The sequence below is a fragment of the Clavelina lepadiformis genome, chromosome 5, assembly GCF_947623445.1.
Source record: "Clavelina lepadiformis chromosome 5, kaClaLepa1.1, whole genome shotgun sequence".
Lineage (NCBI taxonomy): Eukaryota > Metazoa > Chordata > Ascidiacea > Aplousobranchia > Clavelinidae > Clavelina > Clavelina lepadiformis.
Genome location: NC_135244.1, coordinates 23,985,082 through 24,002,582, shown reverse-complemented (window position 1 = coordinate 24,002,582; position 17,501 = coordinate 23,985,082). Strand labels below are relative to the sequence as shown.

The 17,501-nt window shown below is 39.3% G+C and overlaps 2 protein-coding genes across 7 annotated transcripts; one reads left to right on the top strand and one right to left on the bottom strand.

The window, feature by feature from the left end:
- Window positions 1–438: 438 nt before the first annotated feature.
- LOC143459372 (ubiquitin carboxyl-terminal hydrolase 19-like) lies at window positions 439–11,267 on the top strand. 5 transcript variants are annotated; one of them, XM_076956497.1, is made up of 30 exons: window positions 439–638; window positions 1,364–1,495; window positions 1,562–1,689; window positions 1,840–1,953; window positions 2,049–2,196; window positions 2,270–2,367; window positions 2,472–2,575; window positions 2,672–2,740; window positions 3,061–3,185; window positions 3,330–3,386; window positions 3,490–3,603; window positions 3,729–3,815; window positions 3,882–4,015; window positions 4,386–4,514; window positions 4,876–5,016; window positions 5,237–5,347; window positions 5,507–5,593; window positions 5,749–5,843; window positions 7,747–7,920; window positions 8,337–8,480; window positions 8,552–8,619; window positions 8,807–8,917; window positions 9,261–9,465; window positions 9,761–9,913; window positions 9,994–10,154; window positions 10,222–10,337; window positions 10,410–10,443; window positions 10,515–10,774; window positions 10,849–10,927; window positions 10,988–11,267. In XM_076956497.1, exons 1-30 carry the CDS (start codon window positions 530–532, stop codon window positions 11,110–11,112), a joined length of 3,612 nt encoding a protein of 1,203 aa, XP_076812612.1. In that variant the 5' UTR covers window positions 439–529; the 3' UTR covers window positions 11,113–11,267. The 5 variants fall into 5 exon arrangements, with proteins under 5 accessions (XP_076812612.1, XP_076812614.1, XP_076812613.1 ...); XM_076956499.1 differs by having other exon boundaries at window positions 3,487–3,603; window positions 8,807–8,875; XM_076956498.1 differs by having other exon boundaries at window positions 3,487–3,603; window positions 10,413–10,443.
- LOC143459373 (protein MCM10 homolog) lies at window positions 11,263–16,012 on the bottom strand. 2 transcript variants are annotated; one of them, XM_076956502.1, is made up of 17 exons: window positions 15,767–16,012; window positions 15,619–15,663; window positions 14,945–15,413; window positions 14,613–14,772; window positions 14,270–14,439; window positions 13,937–14,077; window positions 13,646–13,852; window positions 13,446–13,512; window positions 13,299–13,381; window positions 12,969–13,137; window positions 12,708–12,871; window positions 12,463–12,640; window positions 12,157–12,364; window positions 11,924–12,006; window positions 11,762–11,857; window positions 11,515–11,681; window positions 11,263–11,444 (listed from the first exon to the last, which is right to left on the bottom strand). In XM_076956502.1, exons 1-17 carry the CDS (start codon window positions 15,891–15,893, stop codon window positions 11,315–11,317), a joined length of 2,664 nt encoding a protein of 887 aa, XP_076812617.1. In that variant the 5' UTR covers window positions 15,894–16,012; the 3' UTR covers window positions 11,263–11,314. The 2 variants fall into 2 exon arrangements, with proteins under 2 accessions (XP_076812617.1, XP_076812618.1); XM_076956503.1 differs by having other exon boundaries at window positions 12,708–12,868.
- Between the last annotated feature and the right edge of the window lie 1,489 nt (window positions 16,013–17,501).

Below are 17,501 nucleotides of genomic sequence, written 5' to 3'. Positions count from 1 at the left end.
GTTCTCGTGATTAAGCGTAATCAAACAAAATTTAACGGATAGCAAGGTGAAAAGTACAGTGGTGTTACAACAATAGAAGGTTAGAAAGGCCACTAAGCCTAAAATTTGTTTACGTTAACAGAAGTTGTTTAGCAAAAACAAGAGGAAAGAAGAAAAAGTCATAGGAATATGAATAACTAAATCGAAATTTACAAAGGTAAACAAAGAAGACATGCTTACGAGGATTTGTTGACGAGCACATGCTTGGCTAAAATAAAACCAAATCAAAAAAAATATCCCAGAAATCGAATACCCGTTTCTGTGATGAAAACGTTGTTGTTACTCTTGTTGCTGTACGCGCGCAGTGTTTGCTCCGCCGTTTTTATAATTTTAGTTTGGCAACACTGCGATCGGTTGAGCGACAAAGCAGGGAGTCGAGTTGCTAATAATTTGTAATAAATCACTTATACTTGCCTCGGTTAGAAGATGTTAATGAATGAACTCATTTTCCATTAGTTTTTTGCCGTTTTATTTGTTACAATGAAATACAATGCACCGAGAAAATGCAGCGAAATTAGGAACTAGGCAAATTTGTAATAGAAACGCCGGGACGAAGCGTCGTGGGAATAGCTTGGAAAGAAACATGGCCAACAGCCCTGGTGAGATGGGCATGATTTTTTGTGTTTGAACACTTAGCCTACCACTACACTAGTTATCAGTCATTCCCTATAACTTAGGGAGCTTTTATTTTAAATGTTACTAAATTTTCAAAATAGTTTAACAACGAACGTGTATAATTGTGCATCGGCTGCAGGAGATTCATCAAGTGAACGGTGAATTTTTTATGTTCACGCCGAGTTTTAATAAACGAACAAAGAAAAACTGGTTGTTTGAACGCCATTTTATAATTAGTAAGCAGAGAATCGAGGCTTCAGTGAATACCATCGCGCCAAAAATTGCGTCTTTGCATGCATGATTCGTCGAAAATTGCCATACTTTCCAGTGGGATACAAGGCATATCAGCAGCTACGTTATATGCTAGCCTACCTATCCAAGGACCATAGTTGAAAGTGTGGCGTGTATGGAAAGTTTGTAGATTTTCGATAGTTTCGCCTGAAATCCCCCGCTTGGCAAATCTGCAAATGTCGTTCAGTCCATGATGTAAATATCAGTTTCTGACGTGTCGTCATAAATTTCAACTTGACCCTTGTGCACTCGCCGAGAAGATATCTGCTGTAGCCATTTGCTGTATCTGCTGTATCTATTTGCTGTAGCCTGAGGACTTTCATCATTACGATGATGAAGACTTACAACGATTTCAGGACCGTATTTTGTATTCTCAAAATTACCTGGACAAATTTTATGTTTTCTTTCTTCCACCTAGGTCCGTTTTGTATGAGCTGGTCCCAAAGAGGCCACGATATTTACATGATATTTGAGAGGAATACTCTGGAACTCAACCTCCAAGACTTTGATGTTGCACTCACCGACCAAACTTGCACGATTCGAGTTCCAGGTCTGTCAATAACAAAATATCGACTCTCTTTTGTCTATGAAATTTTCTACATTTTATGTGTTGTAGGTTTGGAAAAGCACTGGAACTTTTTCCTCGAAGTGAAGGCAAAAGATGCACATCGCGTACAAAATGACAACCGGCTTATCATTGTTGTTCCCAAGAAAGACCCAACGCTGTGCTGGCCTTCTCTAAAAGTAAGCTCTTCATTTCATTTGTTCCTAAAACCATATGGACTATTGCATAGCTGCAACTGTCAATTCGTCTGTGTGCTTCCAACCATAAAGACGTACAAGCCATAGTCACTGTTCATAGTCATAGTCACTAATTGTTCCCTTAATTCTCAGCTGGAAGCGGACACAAGCTCCAGGGAGGAGGTTTCTGAACCGATTGTGCCTTGTGGGGATGAACCTCCTCCAGAGAAAATTCTTCATCAGTCGGTCGAAGTGGATAACACGACGGTAACATCATCACCACCCACCATGACATGTTCTTTGTACTTAGACTTGCCTTCGTCCTTTCGTTTGGTATATTTGATTTCTATTCGTGTTTTCAGACAACAGAATCAGTTTCGAGCGAAGAAATGGCTGCTGAAGAAAAAGCTCTTTCTAATGTTACCATAGCAACAGGTACCATTGTTACGAATGGAATATTGAAAGGGGGCGATCGACCAGTAGGGGCAGGCGTGCAATCTGAGGGTTCAGGTGTGTTGTGTAACGGCCGTCATCCTCACCGTGTAGAAAGTTGCACATTTTCTACTGAATGTTTTTATTCCAGAAATGCAATCGACTGAGACGGAAGTAAACGGACCAAAATTCCAGCACAGTGGAGCTTGTCACCATCTCACCTCTGTAAAGCACGACTGGTATAACTCGGTAAGTCCATTTCTTTACGTTCTTACTTTGTGGTTATTTGAATTAGGTTGATAAACTTGTTCCATTCATGATGCTCAGTTGCTTTTACCTCCTGCGTTTCTCAGGGAAACGAAATGATCGTCCTGACTCTTTACATCCCGCATCTTGACCCATGGGGTTGCAATCCTGTCTTCCTGGATGACCAGCTTCAAATCTCTTTCAAAACCGGGTAACTCCCCATTCTGTAACAATGCATTTCCTCTGTGCTTAGTGATTAGCTTTGAGTTTATCGTTAACACGCGGTCTATGATTTATCCCTCTGCAGTGATGAGAAATTCCATACTAAGCATGACACCACTTCTGAGGTTATGTTTGTCTGGAAAATTAAGTTGAGGTAAATATTGTGTTCAAGAATTTTAAAACTCAGTGCAATTGTGAATATTTGTTGTGCAATGGAGATGCAGAACTGTAACGTAGATATTGAATTTGGACATAGCAGTAGACCAGTAGTTTATCAGAAATTTCAGCCGTCGCTGTCTGTGTCGTCATGATCTTTGAACTGAAGTGGAGTTTTAATGTTTATGTAATTGCAGTTAAATTCATTTCAAAACCACCCTGTTAGTTATATAAGTTGAAAAATGCTGATTGGGCACTGGCTGCCTTAACTGTGAGATCACCGTGACCAAATAGAGCATTGTCGTTGATAATTTTCAGTGGTGAGATTGTACCAGAGAAATGCACACATCGGGTCAATCTGAAAAATATGGAAATCAAATTGGTGAAGAAAAAGGCGGAAAGATGGAGCAACCTCATGGATGTAACCCAGCAATCCCCGAAAGGTGCTTTCTGTTTGACTTCATTTTATATTTCTTAAAACACTCAGTTTCTTGTGTTTTGAAAACAGGATAAAATGGTGGATACAATATAACGGATTCATGGATTATTGTATAAGATATCAATGAAACGTGTCATAATTTTAACAGATACATCTCATAACAACTGCGAATCAGACGAGGAAAATTTGGATTTATTTAATGAAGGTTTGTTTTTGTTACACGTCTTATCGAACATTTTCTTTATTTTATGGCATCATTTATATCCTGTCCTCATTTTCATTCCGGTGGTTGCCTCTTGCACCAGCAGCATCCACCAGCGGTGACGGAGCTTCGGAGCCAGTGCAAAGTGTCTGGTACAACAACTTGTCAAACAATTCACTGAACAAATCAGCTGAAACCGGCTCAAAGCCTGGTTGCACAGGTTTGTTGAACATTTATGATGTTAAAGTTGGTAAAAAGTGAAAGTAGACTTACTGATGGTGGCAAATCTGCAAGTTTGAATAATTTTTGATGTCTCAGTCAAACTTTGCTTTGCTTTGAACTCAGGTCTGGATAACGTCGGCAACACCTGCTTCATGAACAGTGTGTTGCAGGCTCTCGCTAACACAGTAGAAGTTCGAGACTATTTTGTTGGTAAGCATCTATGATTTCTCTGTGTGTTGAGTATCGTTTGTATAAGTGATGATGTCATGTTTCCAGGGAAACACTTCAAGAAGGATATCAACCTTGAAAATCCTCTCGGAATGAAAGGGAGAATGGCCGAGGAATTCTCCGCCGTTGTGGGAAAGTTGTGGTCTTCCAAGACCCACTCATTTGCTCCCAGCAAGTTCAGGGTCGGCTCTCCGTTTATTGCATCAGTGATAATTGTTTGCGTAAACTGTGAATGTGAAATGTGTTTGCTGGAATGAAATTATTTCTGAAATAATCTCACTATGATCTTCATAGTCCAAAAATCTTTGAGCACCAAATCTGAGAAAATCCACTTTTCCAAATGATAGGAACCAATTGTTCCATAATTAAAAGTTTTCATTTGCACACACAGCTGGCATAAAATAAGCTGCATTAAGTCAATTTGATTGCTTTATTTTATAATGGTTGCATTCTTTAACTAACAAAATGTCTTATTTCTAGATAATCCAGGCATTTTGTGTTGTATTAGCAACCTCGAGTTGGAGAAATACTAATTTCTAACATTTTCTTCAGTGGGCAGTGGGTGAGAAGGAGTCACGCTTCACCGATTACATGCAGCACGACGCGCAGGAGTTCATGGCGTTCCTACTTGATCAACTTCACGAGGACGTGAATCGAATCAAAGATAAACCTTATTATGAGGTCATAATTGTGGTTCCTAAAACTCTCTGCTATGTTATTGTTAGAGTTTGTGGTTATATTGTTAAAATTTTCTGATTCTGATATCCTGGGACCAAAAAGTACTTCGTACAGCAGTGCAACGTTTGAACTTTGTACCGTAGATGCTGTTAGGTTTTGTTTCGGTCACAGACATACACGGCCAAACATACATGGATTTATTACCTATGTTGCATCGTGTGGCAGATGTGATTTGGCCTGGAGCTTTAGGCACAAAGTTCTAGAAGATTCTAGAACTTCAGTTCTAGAAATGCACAAATTGATTATTATTAAACAACAATCTATTGGACAAAGATTTAAATAACGACACGTTCCTCTGTTTCAGATCAAAGAACAGGAGGGCAAACCTGACCACTTGGTGGCAGAAGAAAGTTGGAAATTGCACAAATCTCGAAACGATTCTTTTATTGTTGATCTTTTTCACGGAATATTTAAATCGAAGCTTGTATGTCCTGAATGTGATAAGGTTGGTGTTTCAGGGTATTAGTGGGTTTGCTTTGCAGAGTCATTTCGAGGCCAGACAATATTCTGAGAAGAAATAATTTATAAGATCATTAAACCACTATCTATTCACAAATAAATACAGTTGTCGTGTTGCAAGGCTTGATGGACCAGTTTTGTTCGGATGTAAAAGTTTATTTTTCACTTTCCGCTGAAAGTTGTCAGACGAATTCTTTTATTTTCAGCATTCAACAAAGTTCGATCCTTTTTTATTTTTATCTGTTCTTCTTCCGAAAGCGACTCGATTATTTACACTCTACTTCCTGCACAAAGACCCAGACAAAACACCTGTGCAGGTGCAGTTTTTATCAATTTGTTTTGCATTTTTTGTGTTTGTGTGGCAGCTTTAATATAATTTATGTTATTTTTTCCTTCGAATCACTGCTATACGTTGATCAGTTTTTGTCTACTTACAAATTTTTTTGCAATTGAATAAATGTGTCTGTTGTGTGCAGCTGACCGTGACGATCACAAAGCATGGAGGGACGGCACAAGAAGTTTTTGATCAAGTCGCAAAATTAATGAAATGTTCAATTGACCATGTAATGCCCCTAACTGTCCACACTAGATCTGATAAGTAAAATTCTTATTTATCGTTGCGTTGATCGTTACCATTTAAACGTAGACGACCAATCAGTATCAATAAATAAATCACTAATGCTGCTGTCAGCTCTCACACATCGATGATATGTTTCAGCTGAGAATGTTTGAAGTTTATCGTCACAGGATTCATCGATTTTTTGTCCCTGATTCGAGCCTTGATAAAGTTTTATCTACCGATGTCATTTTTGTGTGAGTATTTTTGTTATTTACTGATAATTGCTTGATTTATTTTGATAACTAGGGCGATTATTTTTTGACTTGTCAAAAAAATTCAAAAATTTGTCAAATTTACAGCATTAGGTCAAAAATTGTCAAAATTGTTTAAAAAGTCAAAATTTTTAACCAGGTCAAATTGTTTACAAACTGCATTTTCGTGATGTCATATAGGTTGCACTGTAGGTGAAATTGCCATTTTACATTGTACACCTGTGGCGGCTTGGCTCGCTTTTGTAAAATCCTTACGTCTTTCGTAGAAATGTGTTTTCCAGAACAATTGGAGTTTTTAAACTTTCAGTCCCGCCACATCATTCTTATGAAAGAGTTTTCCAGCTAGTAAATGGAGTTTAAAACTTGCCTTTTCAGAACACTGCAAACTACCGTTGGTATATTTGAAAACTTGCTACGAATAACTTCGTGTGAAAGCTCCTTATTTAGTACGTTACCAGGTCGCTTCCAAGTAACTGTTTCCAACTTAACCAAATTTACTTTGCATTGCAAACACACCGATTTTCACGTTCACACGCTTTGAAATGTTCATGCCTTTTTTGTCATATATTTCCGCCACATCGCAGCACGTTTTATAAGCTTGAACTTTTGTGTGAGACTCCCTCAGAGCCTCAGAACCTCAGTCACAGACGCGAAGTTATAGACATATGTAATACCGTACTACTGTAGTTGTGGTGATTGAATCAGTAGACATCGTGTAAACAGTCACATGACTTGTGTTCTCGGTTATTTGTAATATTGAGAAAGTGTACAGCACCTACAATAAAAGCCTTTTCTGGCAAACGGTATTTGTTATAATATAATACGAACGTTCGGCTATCAGAAAGGTTAGAGAATTCTAACCGCACGCAACAATAGAGTCAGATACTAATGTAGTAGGTTAACTAAGTCAATAACGTAACGTAAGCTAAGACCGATAAACTCTGCATCTGTATCTGCATCTGTCGGCATCAACCTCTACATCCTAAAACGACCCCAACCTCTACACACCTTGTAGCCTACTTTATACTGTTGTAAATGGCCCATTGTCTACTTATTGTGAATCAGCTCTTGCTTCGATTTTGCTTTAGATACATCATGTATCTTTAGTTTAGACAAATGTATTGAACAGTTTTTGTAGTGTCTTAGTTGGAGTTTTTTGGCAGTGATTTGTAATTAGCTGATTTCCCTTTTCAGAATAGGCTAGGTCTGTGTTCAGATTTTTGCCCTTCTTTACTACAATAAATTTTAATTTTTTGTACAATAATGCATAATTTAACTACTTGAGTTCATCATATCTCAAAATTTTTCAAAAAAAAGTTTTTTAATGTCAAATTTTCAATTTTTAGGTCAAAAACTTTCGTTTTTTAGTTCAAAAAATAATCGCCCTAATGATAACTAATCATGCTGTTAATGGTTTTGTTAACGGCAAAAAGTCATCGTGCTTGCAGTATATGTGTCTACAATAGCATCCATGTTAAGGAAGCAACCAATATGAACCCAGACATGTATAAATTCATGACATAGCAAAATTTGGGCATGTGATTACTTTTAAAGTTGACTATTTTTGACGAAAAATTATTTACGCATAATGTAAATTATCGGCAAAAGTAAGTGTATAAGTGAAATGTCTCTCACTAATCATGATTTACGAAACAAAATCATCTTTTCCAAGAACTCTTCCACTATACTCACATTACGACAAGAAATTATTAAACCATATTATTTTTTGCAACTTGCAAACTAAACCAACAATTGTTAAAATATTTTCATTTGGTTGTGTTTGGTTTTCATGTTCGTGCCTGACCTATCTCAATCCACTTTTCGTCATCAATGGTGATGACATCACATGATCATGTTTTTATTTCACGATCACATGATCACGCAGCCAGGAAGCGATATCTCCATCGGAGGCAGGAGAGCCTGTGTATGAAGTTGTGATTCTTCAACGACGGACCGAACCCGAGGTGGGATCTCGATGCACTTATTGTGACAAGACTCCCGGCAATGATGTCAAAATTAAAAGATGTTTAAAGTGCCTCAGAGTCGCCTATTGTGACCAGTAAGTCATCCATGAATTGTTGGCATGCTGCCACAGCCTTTAGATTTCATTTGCAAACCTAATGGTTTACTTACGTGTAAGTTTCACTGGAAATGTGACATACAAGCTTTTCATGTTAATAGATGTCGGCAAGTAACCATTGTGGTTATCTGTTCTGTTATATTGACTCATCAAATGTGTTTTTTGCCTCTTGTTACCAACCTACAGTAGCACATCAGCAACTATGTTGTTATGTGTGAGCAATGTGAAACATGTAATTGTTAACTGAACATAACACACCTACACATGCTTCAGTAACTGATCAAACCAGAGTGATACATTTTATCAATATGAGCAAACAATCATGTTTATGCAATGACTTCGTATGTGGGTAAATGTGAGTTGCAAGACACACTCTAAACTCCATTATGATGCAGGCAATGCCAGCGATGTGATTGGCCGCAACATCGGAAAACTTGCCAGAGGGTTCCTGACCTTGTCGGTTTTCCATTTGTGGCTTCGTTGAAAGAATCGTGCACGTCCTATGACAATATTAAAACGTGTTTAATTAAATATGCAAGGCAAGTGCAGGCATCCTTGTTAATAATTTCAGTGAATTCAAATTGCTTAGAAGTCTTGCTTCTCTTTCCAGACACTCTATCGAGATAAGCTACTTTCAGAGCAGTGAAATTACAGATGATGACGTCACAGTGAATGACGGTAAGTTGATCTTCGTTAAGGTAAAATTTACTCATTCATCACTCCTTCGAGCCTATGTAGTTACGTTAGTTACTATGACCATTATTCTCATGCTACCTGACTTATTCTAATTTTGTACATTTTTGCTAATTGAAAGATTGAGACGAGTTGTTTGTCGCAACCTAACTTCGTCTAATCATCTTTGCAGGTCTTAATTTCCACATTACTCCAATCAACTGGTCTGGCACCAACATCGAAACGCCTTTGATAGATTTCGGTAATCTACTGCATTATAGGCTTCTATGGACAGAGAACCATAGTAAATATATGATTTCTATGTTGTTTTATGTCTCCGTGAGCATAAAACGAACAACTTATTTGCCTAAAAGTCCTGTATATACTGTAAGAATTTTGTTTAGCTCAGAAAACTTGTTTAAAAAAAATCTTTTAAGCACCAATTCCCTGACTCTTTCCTGGAAGCTTATGCTCCACTAAAGGATTGAAATGATAAAGAAGAGAATCATAAATCCTGTAACAAGTCTCACAGCGTATTAAATCAACCTACTCCAAACCTATTCATTGATCTATTGTTGTGTCAAAAAATGCACCGGCTTTGTTGCTACGATGCTAAAAGTTTTAATTTTAATCAATTTTATTTCCAGGCCAAGACAAGATAGATTTGAAAGATTATAAATTCCTGGCGATGGACTGGAACACCGACTCAAAGTCACCCACGTTCGTCAAAGTTTTCACCAAGCAGTTCGAACCCGAAGTTCTAGACGTGGGGGAGCAAACTGAAACAGCAAACTTGTACGATTGCATCCGGCTCTTCACCAAGCCGGAAGTCCTAGCTCCTGAAGAGGCCTGGTACGAGCCCCTTTGTTGGTGATGTCTATGTTGTAAGGGTGTGATAGTAAGCATTGCCAGTGTCGTTTGGAACTGTTCTTTATGCTCAGAATATGGGTTCTGACTCAGATTATTGTTAAAGTTTCGACGAAACCGAAATTATGCCCTTTCAAATACCACTTGTAACTGAGTGTCTGTAGCGTGAGCCCTTTTACCGTCGAGCTTATTAAGCACAGATCACATGTTAGATCAAAAAGAGATGATAAGAAGTTTTCTCACAACTTGAAGAATGAAAATTGACTTGAAATTGTTCCAGGTACTGTCCAAGATGCAAGGAACACCGCGAAGCAACGAAGGAAATGTCGCTATGGCAACTACCAGATATCCTCATCGTCCAGCTGAAGAGATTCTCATTCAAGAACCACCTTTGGAGAGACAAGATCGACATGTTCGTTGATTTCCCAACCAGGTACATTGTCACGTTCAACTTCGAGATAGTCTCAATGCATGTATCAGGGTGAGATTATGACCTAACAATTCATCTTGCAGTGGTCTGGACATGTCACCTTATTGCATCACAAAGCGCGACGGAAAGCCCCAGATATACGACTTATTCGCGGTTGTCAATCACCACGGTGGGATATTTGGGGGACATTACACCTCCTACGTCAGACTATCCGACCTCGGAAACAGCAGGGAAAGTACCGTCGGTGAGTGGGGTTCCGGGTATTCCCCTAACCCGGGTCTCTTCTTTCTAACCCATCGCCCTCGTTTCAGGCTGGAGGTTGTGCGACGACAGTCACGTGACGAGGATACCGTCAGAGAAGCAGGTTGTGACGAAAGCAGCCTACGTCATGCTTTATAGACGACGCGAATCAGGGAACGTTTATGAGGTGACTCGATATGTGACATCACTCATATTATTCGCTCACATATGACGTAAAATAACGTCGCCCTTTGTTTAGGAGATGACGTCACCATCGCCTTGTGCACCGGAAGGTTTGTCTTTTGTGTTGTGACGTCATAATAAATCAATAGCGTAGATCTTTATGTTGTCATGTGCTGGACAGTTGCCCAGGAGCGCGGAGAGAACGCGTCGCAGGATGACATTTCTATGGAAGCGGCCGGTCCTAGTGGGCTGGTGAACCAGATGGGGGACGGCAACCACTTAACCACGTCGAGGAAGAACTCAGACGAGTCGTGCTCACCTCCGAGGAACAACTCCTTCGACGACGACATGGACGGCTACAGGTCGGATGCGAGCGACCTCATCAACGTGTCGCCCCTCCACTCTCCGAAGCTCCCTCCTAGTGCCCTTGTCAAATACGATGTAACTTCCGCTCTCTGCTTCTTACGTCGATCCGCGATCGTCTGTTTATCTGCTTCATATATATTCTTATATAGGACGTGTTCGAGTTGGACGAAGCCTCTGACATGGAGACCGGAGAACAGAAGATGACGTCGCTCGGGGATTCCCCCACAGGTATGCTGAATTATTTCAGCCAAACGGTTGTGAACGTCACTAATGACGCCTCTATTGCAGAAGCTAGCCCCTCCGCGCACGAAGAAAGCGAAACGTCACTTCCGATCAAGACGGTAGAACCGCAAGTGACGACAGAAGAAAACGAAATTTCGTTGGACTACACGGACATGGACGCAGTGGACTGACTTGATTATCGTTTGTTGCGTTGAAATCCACCCCATATGACGTCACGCATACGTCATTGTTTTTATTGTTTCGATGTGTTCACATGCTTACTTACAATTTCGAGTTCTGACGTTCATGCATTTCTGTCGACTCAATAAACCACGCAGAAGAAAGACGACACGATTGTTTATTCTTGAACCACGATTTATCGCATACACGACACTATTTCATAGAACTCAAAAACCTAGAATGTTCGGCGCCACGAATAAGCAACAACTCCGAGTCCAACTTCACGTTGTTCTTGGACCTCAACATACTCGTCCTTTTCCACTTCTTCTCGTTGCCACAGTCACTGAGGTCACAACCAATATTTATTACGTCACAATAACACGATTGTCTAAACAGTAGTATACGAGTAGTACCTGCATGGCTTGGTGGGGTAGGGCTCCCAAGTGCTTGTGCGCTGCTTGCAGTTGCTGCATTCGAAGAAACGCCTCTTCGTGTTCCTCCACGTGAGGGCGTGCTGGAGCTGCTTGCAACGCTCGTGGGGTGCCCAGAACGTGTAACTGCACTGCTGGCACGTGACCACCTGCGCATGTGCGACATTCAATCAAATCTAGTCACATGATTTGCAACTGCTCAAAGCCATAGTTTGTTGCAGCCACCTACCTTCGCGGCAACTTCAAATGTTTCCGCCATCTTTTGTTCCAACATTTCTTTCTTTATCAGCGGGTTGAAGTACTTTTCCTGCCTCTCTAGCTCCTCCTACAGGTCACAAGATTAAAAGTAAACCACCACCAAGGTCGCACGTCAGTTGCCTCGTTCACTCACCACTTCCAATTCGTTTGAATGGGACGAGGTGGCGCTTAAAATCCTGTTGAACTCCTCCTCACTCATAGTTGAGCCGCCAAGAACTAAAAAATAGTAAAAGTGACATTAATTCTTAACACGGTCGTACTGGAGTAGTGTCTGTGGGGAAATTAGCTTATTTTTGAGCTTTCACAAACTAAATCGGGCAACTCCTTAATAATAAACTCCTTCAAACGAGAGTCGAAGCTTCGTACTCGATCGATCATTCGGGTTCTCAGGAAGATTTTCTTTTGATTCCGTCGAAAAATCTTTCCGATTCCCTTTTACTTTTTCAAGAATTTTTTCTTGAAGTTTTTGATTGTTTCGAATCCGTTTAATTCGACCAATTCCAGTTGAGTTTGGGTCAGATTTTTCAAGTTCGACTTTTCCCGATTCTCCTTTCAGTTTTGCGATCGCTTTTCTCTGTTTAATAAAATATTGTTATTCACATTATCACGTCATTAAACAACAACTTCATTCCATTTCTCATTCGGTTGTTTAAAAATCTCACAATCACTTACTTTTCTAAGCTCCGCTAAACTTGGAATTACTGATGTTTTTACGCTTGACTGCTTTCTGTTTGTCAGCCAATCACCGAACAGATCGACACTTCCCTGCCTATCCGCATCACTTGCCAGTGTCGGAGTTTTACTTTTCAATAAACTTTGTGACGGAGTTGCGTTCACTGCAGCCGTGTCGCTGAACATAAATTAATATGATGTCGATGTGCCTAGCATCGGGATGAAAGTGTGTGGATGAGTTTTACCTCTTCTGTTTTCTCTCCAGGAAGCGTCGTCTTTTCATCTCAAGCAACTTCTGCGAAGATTTCTTAAGGTCCTCAACAGACACAGAATTCACTGAGTTTGATCGCCGTGCGGTTTGACAAGCAGGTTGTTGCTTCTCTGGTTTCCTTGGTTGCTCCTTCACCTGCTTTTAGGAATTACTTAAGGGTTGAAAAGTTGAAGATCAGACGATTTGGTTGAAAATATACAACCGCTCATGACTCATCTGAGTGGATTCTTTTTACTTTATTGTCCTTTTCATCATTCGACTTTTTCCGCTGTTTCAGAAAATCTCCGGCCGAGAAACTGGTTTTTGCTTTCTTCTCTTCGACGCTGTTGTGCTGCTTCCTCTGAAGGTGATTGAGGAATTGTCTGGATCCAGCTGCCAGGTCACCAGACGCCAACATCTCAGCACTGAAAATAAAATTTACTGTTGATAACTCTGTCGTTAAGCACCATAACATGTTAAGAACCAACAAACATAAAAATGAAAAATTTTTTGAGGTAAAGTGGCGATAAATTTGAGAGAACAAGAGTTAAATCGTCGGTAAATTAAGAGTTTGATTGAAACTCACAAAGCATCGGAACAACCAGAGACCACCTGCTCCTCTTTTATCCCGCTTATCACTTGCATCGACTTTGAACGTTCAACTTGCTCCTGAGGATACAAAGAAGCTGAAACCTGATTGTTCTCGTTTATAAATAGAAAGTTAATTATTCACCTGAGCTTGCTGGCTTGACGTGTCCAGCTTTCCCAAGATGTTGGTTAGTTTCATTTTTGATTCTTTCCTGTCAAAATAAAACTTTGATGACTGAGAGATGGTTGATGTTGACCTGCTGCTGACCATGACATGACCATGACACCCTCACCATGACATGACAAAATCAATTCATGTGTATCGATATGATGCTGTTATTTCACCTTTGAATATTCGGGTTGCAAGAAGGAGGAGCGGCACTGAATGTCTGACCTCCGTAGAAGAATTGGTCCCCTTTCACTTTATTCCAAAGCGTGGACTTATACTTGGACGCTGCAGGGCCTGACACAGATCCCTGTAATTCACCTCTCTTCGCACTCATTTTCTTGTATTTGGATTGCATGTGAAAGACGCATACGTCTCCGAATTGCCTGTGATTGTGGACATATTTATGGGCAGTCAATTTCTATTCTAGCTAAAAGGAAAACATGTCGCGCATAACTCTTGACAATTACTTGTTTATAAATGCCAGGCATTTCCCGGCTGGTTGTTTGTTACGAAATTTTGTAGCCGTACACCACCCGAGGTCAGCAGAGACTCCAATTTTCATCACTCTGTCAGGAACGTCGACTGTGAGCGCAGGTGTGTTGTCATATCTGCGAAAGAAGGGTTGGTTTCTTAAAACAGGAAATTTCATAAACATCATAATTCATTGAGATATTATAAGTAGGCGACACACTGTATAAGATTCGGGAACTCGGAATCCAGAATGAGAGTAAATTAAAAGTTTCTTGATGTTCGGAGTCAACCAGTTAGAACCAAATCCTTTTATTTCCACTAAGTCTTACTTCCCATCTTCCTTCTTTGGCGGCATTATCGAAGGGTTGAGCAAACCAACGACCGTCCCCACCGTTATATTCCTCCACAGTTGCTCATGGACCTTGCCAAAGAGGAAGAACGCGACATGTTTCGTGCAATCGTCCAGATCAGTGAGATGCCAGATGCTGAACTTCTTACCCTGCAGCGACGTAAATTAACGCTTGATTATGTGGTGCCCTGTCTTTCAGGTATAAACATTTGCAATCCTCAAACTGCAGCTGGTTATCAGTTATTCACAGTGTAAATAAGACTCCTGTGATGGATTGCTACATATTATGCAAATTACATTAAACTTTGAAAGGTATATCGTACATTTTTAGCAGTTTGAGGATCCAGTTGTTTGGCAACCACAGCAATTGTCACCCAGTCGGTATTTTCGTTCAATTTCATCGTAGGTCGAATCAGACTAAGCTTTAGATGGGTCTTTCCGGTCATTCTTTCATCCATTTCGGGACTCGTCACGTGTTTCTGTCTAAACAAATTACTTCAACTGTAGAAGCATATTCTAAACATGGCAGTAGCATAAGCTTGACATGCAAGCAGTAGGTTTCCAACACTGTACTCCATTTCAGTGCATATAATTTTAATGGTCTACAATGAAAACAATGGAAAAATGTGGCCAGTCATTGCAGATACCAACTCACTTAAGTCTTATTCTTGAATACTTTTCTATTTCAAAGCCAGCTTTATTAAAAGTTGACTTTGATTTCAACACAGGAGGATTGTTTGGTCTTTGACTGAAAAATGTTTTGGGCTTCAACACTTCTCGTTGCGTAGAAATATTTTCATGCTTTGATTCATGACCAATTCTCTTTTTCTTTTGTGGTGGTTGTGCACAGCCATTGGTTGAACTTTTTGGATGATGACTTGACGATGTTGGCGACGAATTAAAAGTACCATCTTTCACCGAAGAGGAGGAGTTAGAAGATGTATTTGACTCAACACTTCCCAAAGCCGATCCGAAAGCGGCACAGAAACTTCTCTTTACTTCTCCATTTGACTTGTTGTTTAAGTTGTTGTCGTCTAAACATTTCTCCGTTAACTTCAACGTTTTCTCTTTTGTCAGTTTTTCCTGCAGCTCTTGCATCTGTTTCTGCAACTTCTCATACTCAGCTGCAAAAAATTTTTAACTTGTTTATACTAAAACGAGTCAAACAGGAAAGATGACTGGGTGAACATGCCAACATTACAAAGCCCAAGAAATTAAATAGTGTCGGTGTAAAATAGTGCTATGCTAGGCCTAATTAGCTACATGATAGTTTCATGATAAAATAACTTGGAATCAAATTAAATTCGAGAGATCATCGCCAACGTTCACCTTCTAAATCTTTTACTTCGTTTCTTTCATCTTGCGCTGAGTTTTCTGAAACAAAAAGTTGATCAATAAATGTGATGTTCCCCTCATCAGCTTTGGCTTCAAGGTGCAGAAAAAAAACACGAACTGGCAACTTCAAACGATTACTTACCTTTGGCGCAGGACGATAACTGCTCACCATTTCCTGAAACGGTTTCTTGCTCAAGATCTAAACTAAAACCAATATCATCTTCATCAAACAGAGCGTCCAGTTCATCCAAGTCATCATTACTTCCCATGGTAAAACGAACCGCACACTTTACAAGAATTCCGAAACCTACGCCTGTAAGCTACGACGCTATCACGCTCCGTTATAGAAAAAAACTAGCTGAGTTGTGTTGTGTGCAAGTCCACCCCACAGTAGTATAAACAATTTATCATTATCTCATATTCTCGCGGCAACTTATTGCTATAGACATCACACAAGTTTTGAAAAATTAAGTTATTTACAGAAATATAGAATCCAGCATCTGATTCGTATATTATATATTATACTTTGCAAAAAATAATTTTCTAAGAAGCTTATTATAAAATAAAGAATCTTTTAAAATCTAGAAACTTGTAAAAATACAATTTTTTTCAGACCAAAAATAAGAAAATTTCTGAAACAAGTTCGTTTGAAATCTTTATTTTTGCTTTCTTCCGTTTTTCGCATACAAAATTCTAAAAATTAATCAATATCTAATGCTTTCTAAATTAATTCTGCTTTTCGAATTGTATTTTGCAATGTTCAATGGCCAAAAATATTTAGGCTACGTGGTTTTCATTTTTAACAGTTCTTAATCAGTAACAGTTGTTGTTTAGACACGGAAGCACACAGACCTTTGATACAATTGATAACATCGGTTTTTCATTACTGTTTCAATGAAAAAAAGAAGAAATGCAAATATTATTCTATTTTGGTTTTATAATTGTAAGCAATTTCTGTATTTTTCCCTTCAACCTTATGAGGAGTTCCGCTTTTGTACAGCAGCCGTCAGTGTGAAGTGAAGCGAAACTGTAAAGACCTGGCTTGATAAAGCAAAGTAAGAACGCGGAAGACAATCGTACCGTATCTTGTTTTGCAATCTTTGAAGGCTAGTAGTTGATTTTGTGATGACGAGTTTTTCGTATTTATGTATATAGGTTTATCCCGGGCTACCTGCAAACTTGATCTGTCCGGGGAAACACGTTTCCGATTTCTGCGTAAAAATAGCTTATATCATGCCTATAGAACAACTTGCCAAATCCGTCCGCGCTGAATATGCACTTCTTTTTTTCAGGCTTTGAATCTTATAGAAAAAATTCTCAAGGTCAACTTAGTCGCCAGTCATCTCGCCTGTTTATCATATGGTAATGTTTAGCCTAGGTTTCGTGACCTCGCTAATCTGACATTTTTTGACAAAACAGAGTATTTCTTATTAGTTCGGATTAACGACGTTTAACTGTGTTTATCTGTAGGTAATCTATAGGCTATTTTTATATTCAGTACCGGTAGGTTTGCATTAATCGACGTCTCTACGGAATTGGCAACTCTATAGCTGTCTAGGCCTATAGGCTAATTTATGGAAGTGACAAAATGTGGAAGTTAAATTCTGCTACTAGTACTAAGCTAATTGGTAATAATAGGGTAGGCTAGTCCAGCCTGCGAATTGAAGTTAGCTATGAGCCAATTTTCAACATGAATGGTCATAATATTTTTTCCAAACCCTAAGTTATAGGCTATAATTAATTTAAATCTAATTCCCATGGACCCAAACTCAAACGTTTCATGATTAAATTCCCCCAAAACCTAATTTCTCCATATACCATCAGTTAAGGCTGTAAAGAAAAACAGTAAGTTTCATATTCAATAACAATTCATATTG

Coding starts and splice junctions, on each gene's coding strand:
- LOC143459373 (XM_076956502.1), bottom strand. CDS start 15,893: ATGGGAAGTAATGATGACTTGGATGAACTGGACGCTCTGTTTGATGAA. Junction 15,664..15,766: donor GTTATCGTCCTGCGCCAAAG/GTAAGTAATCGT, acceptor TTTTTGTTTCAG/AAAACTCAGCGCAAGATGAA. Junction 14,773..14,944: donor TATTCAAGAATAAGACTTAA/GTGAGTTGGTAT, acceptor TAATTTGTTTAG/ACAGAAACACGTGACGAGTC.
- LOC143459372 (XM_076956496.1), top strand. CDS start 530: ATGCACCGAGAAAATGCAGCGAAATTAGGAACTAGGCAAATTTGTAAT. Junction 5,348..5,506: donor CAGACAAAACACCTGTGCAG/GTGCAGTTTTTA, acceptor TGTTGTGTGCAG/CTGACCGTGACGATCACAAA. Junction 10,155..10,221: donor CAGCAGGGAAAGTACCGTCG/GTGAGTGGGGTT, acceptor CCCTCGTTTCAG/GCTGGAGGTTGTGCGACGAC.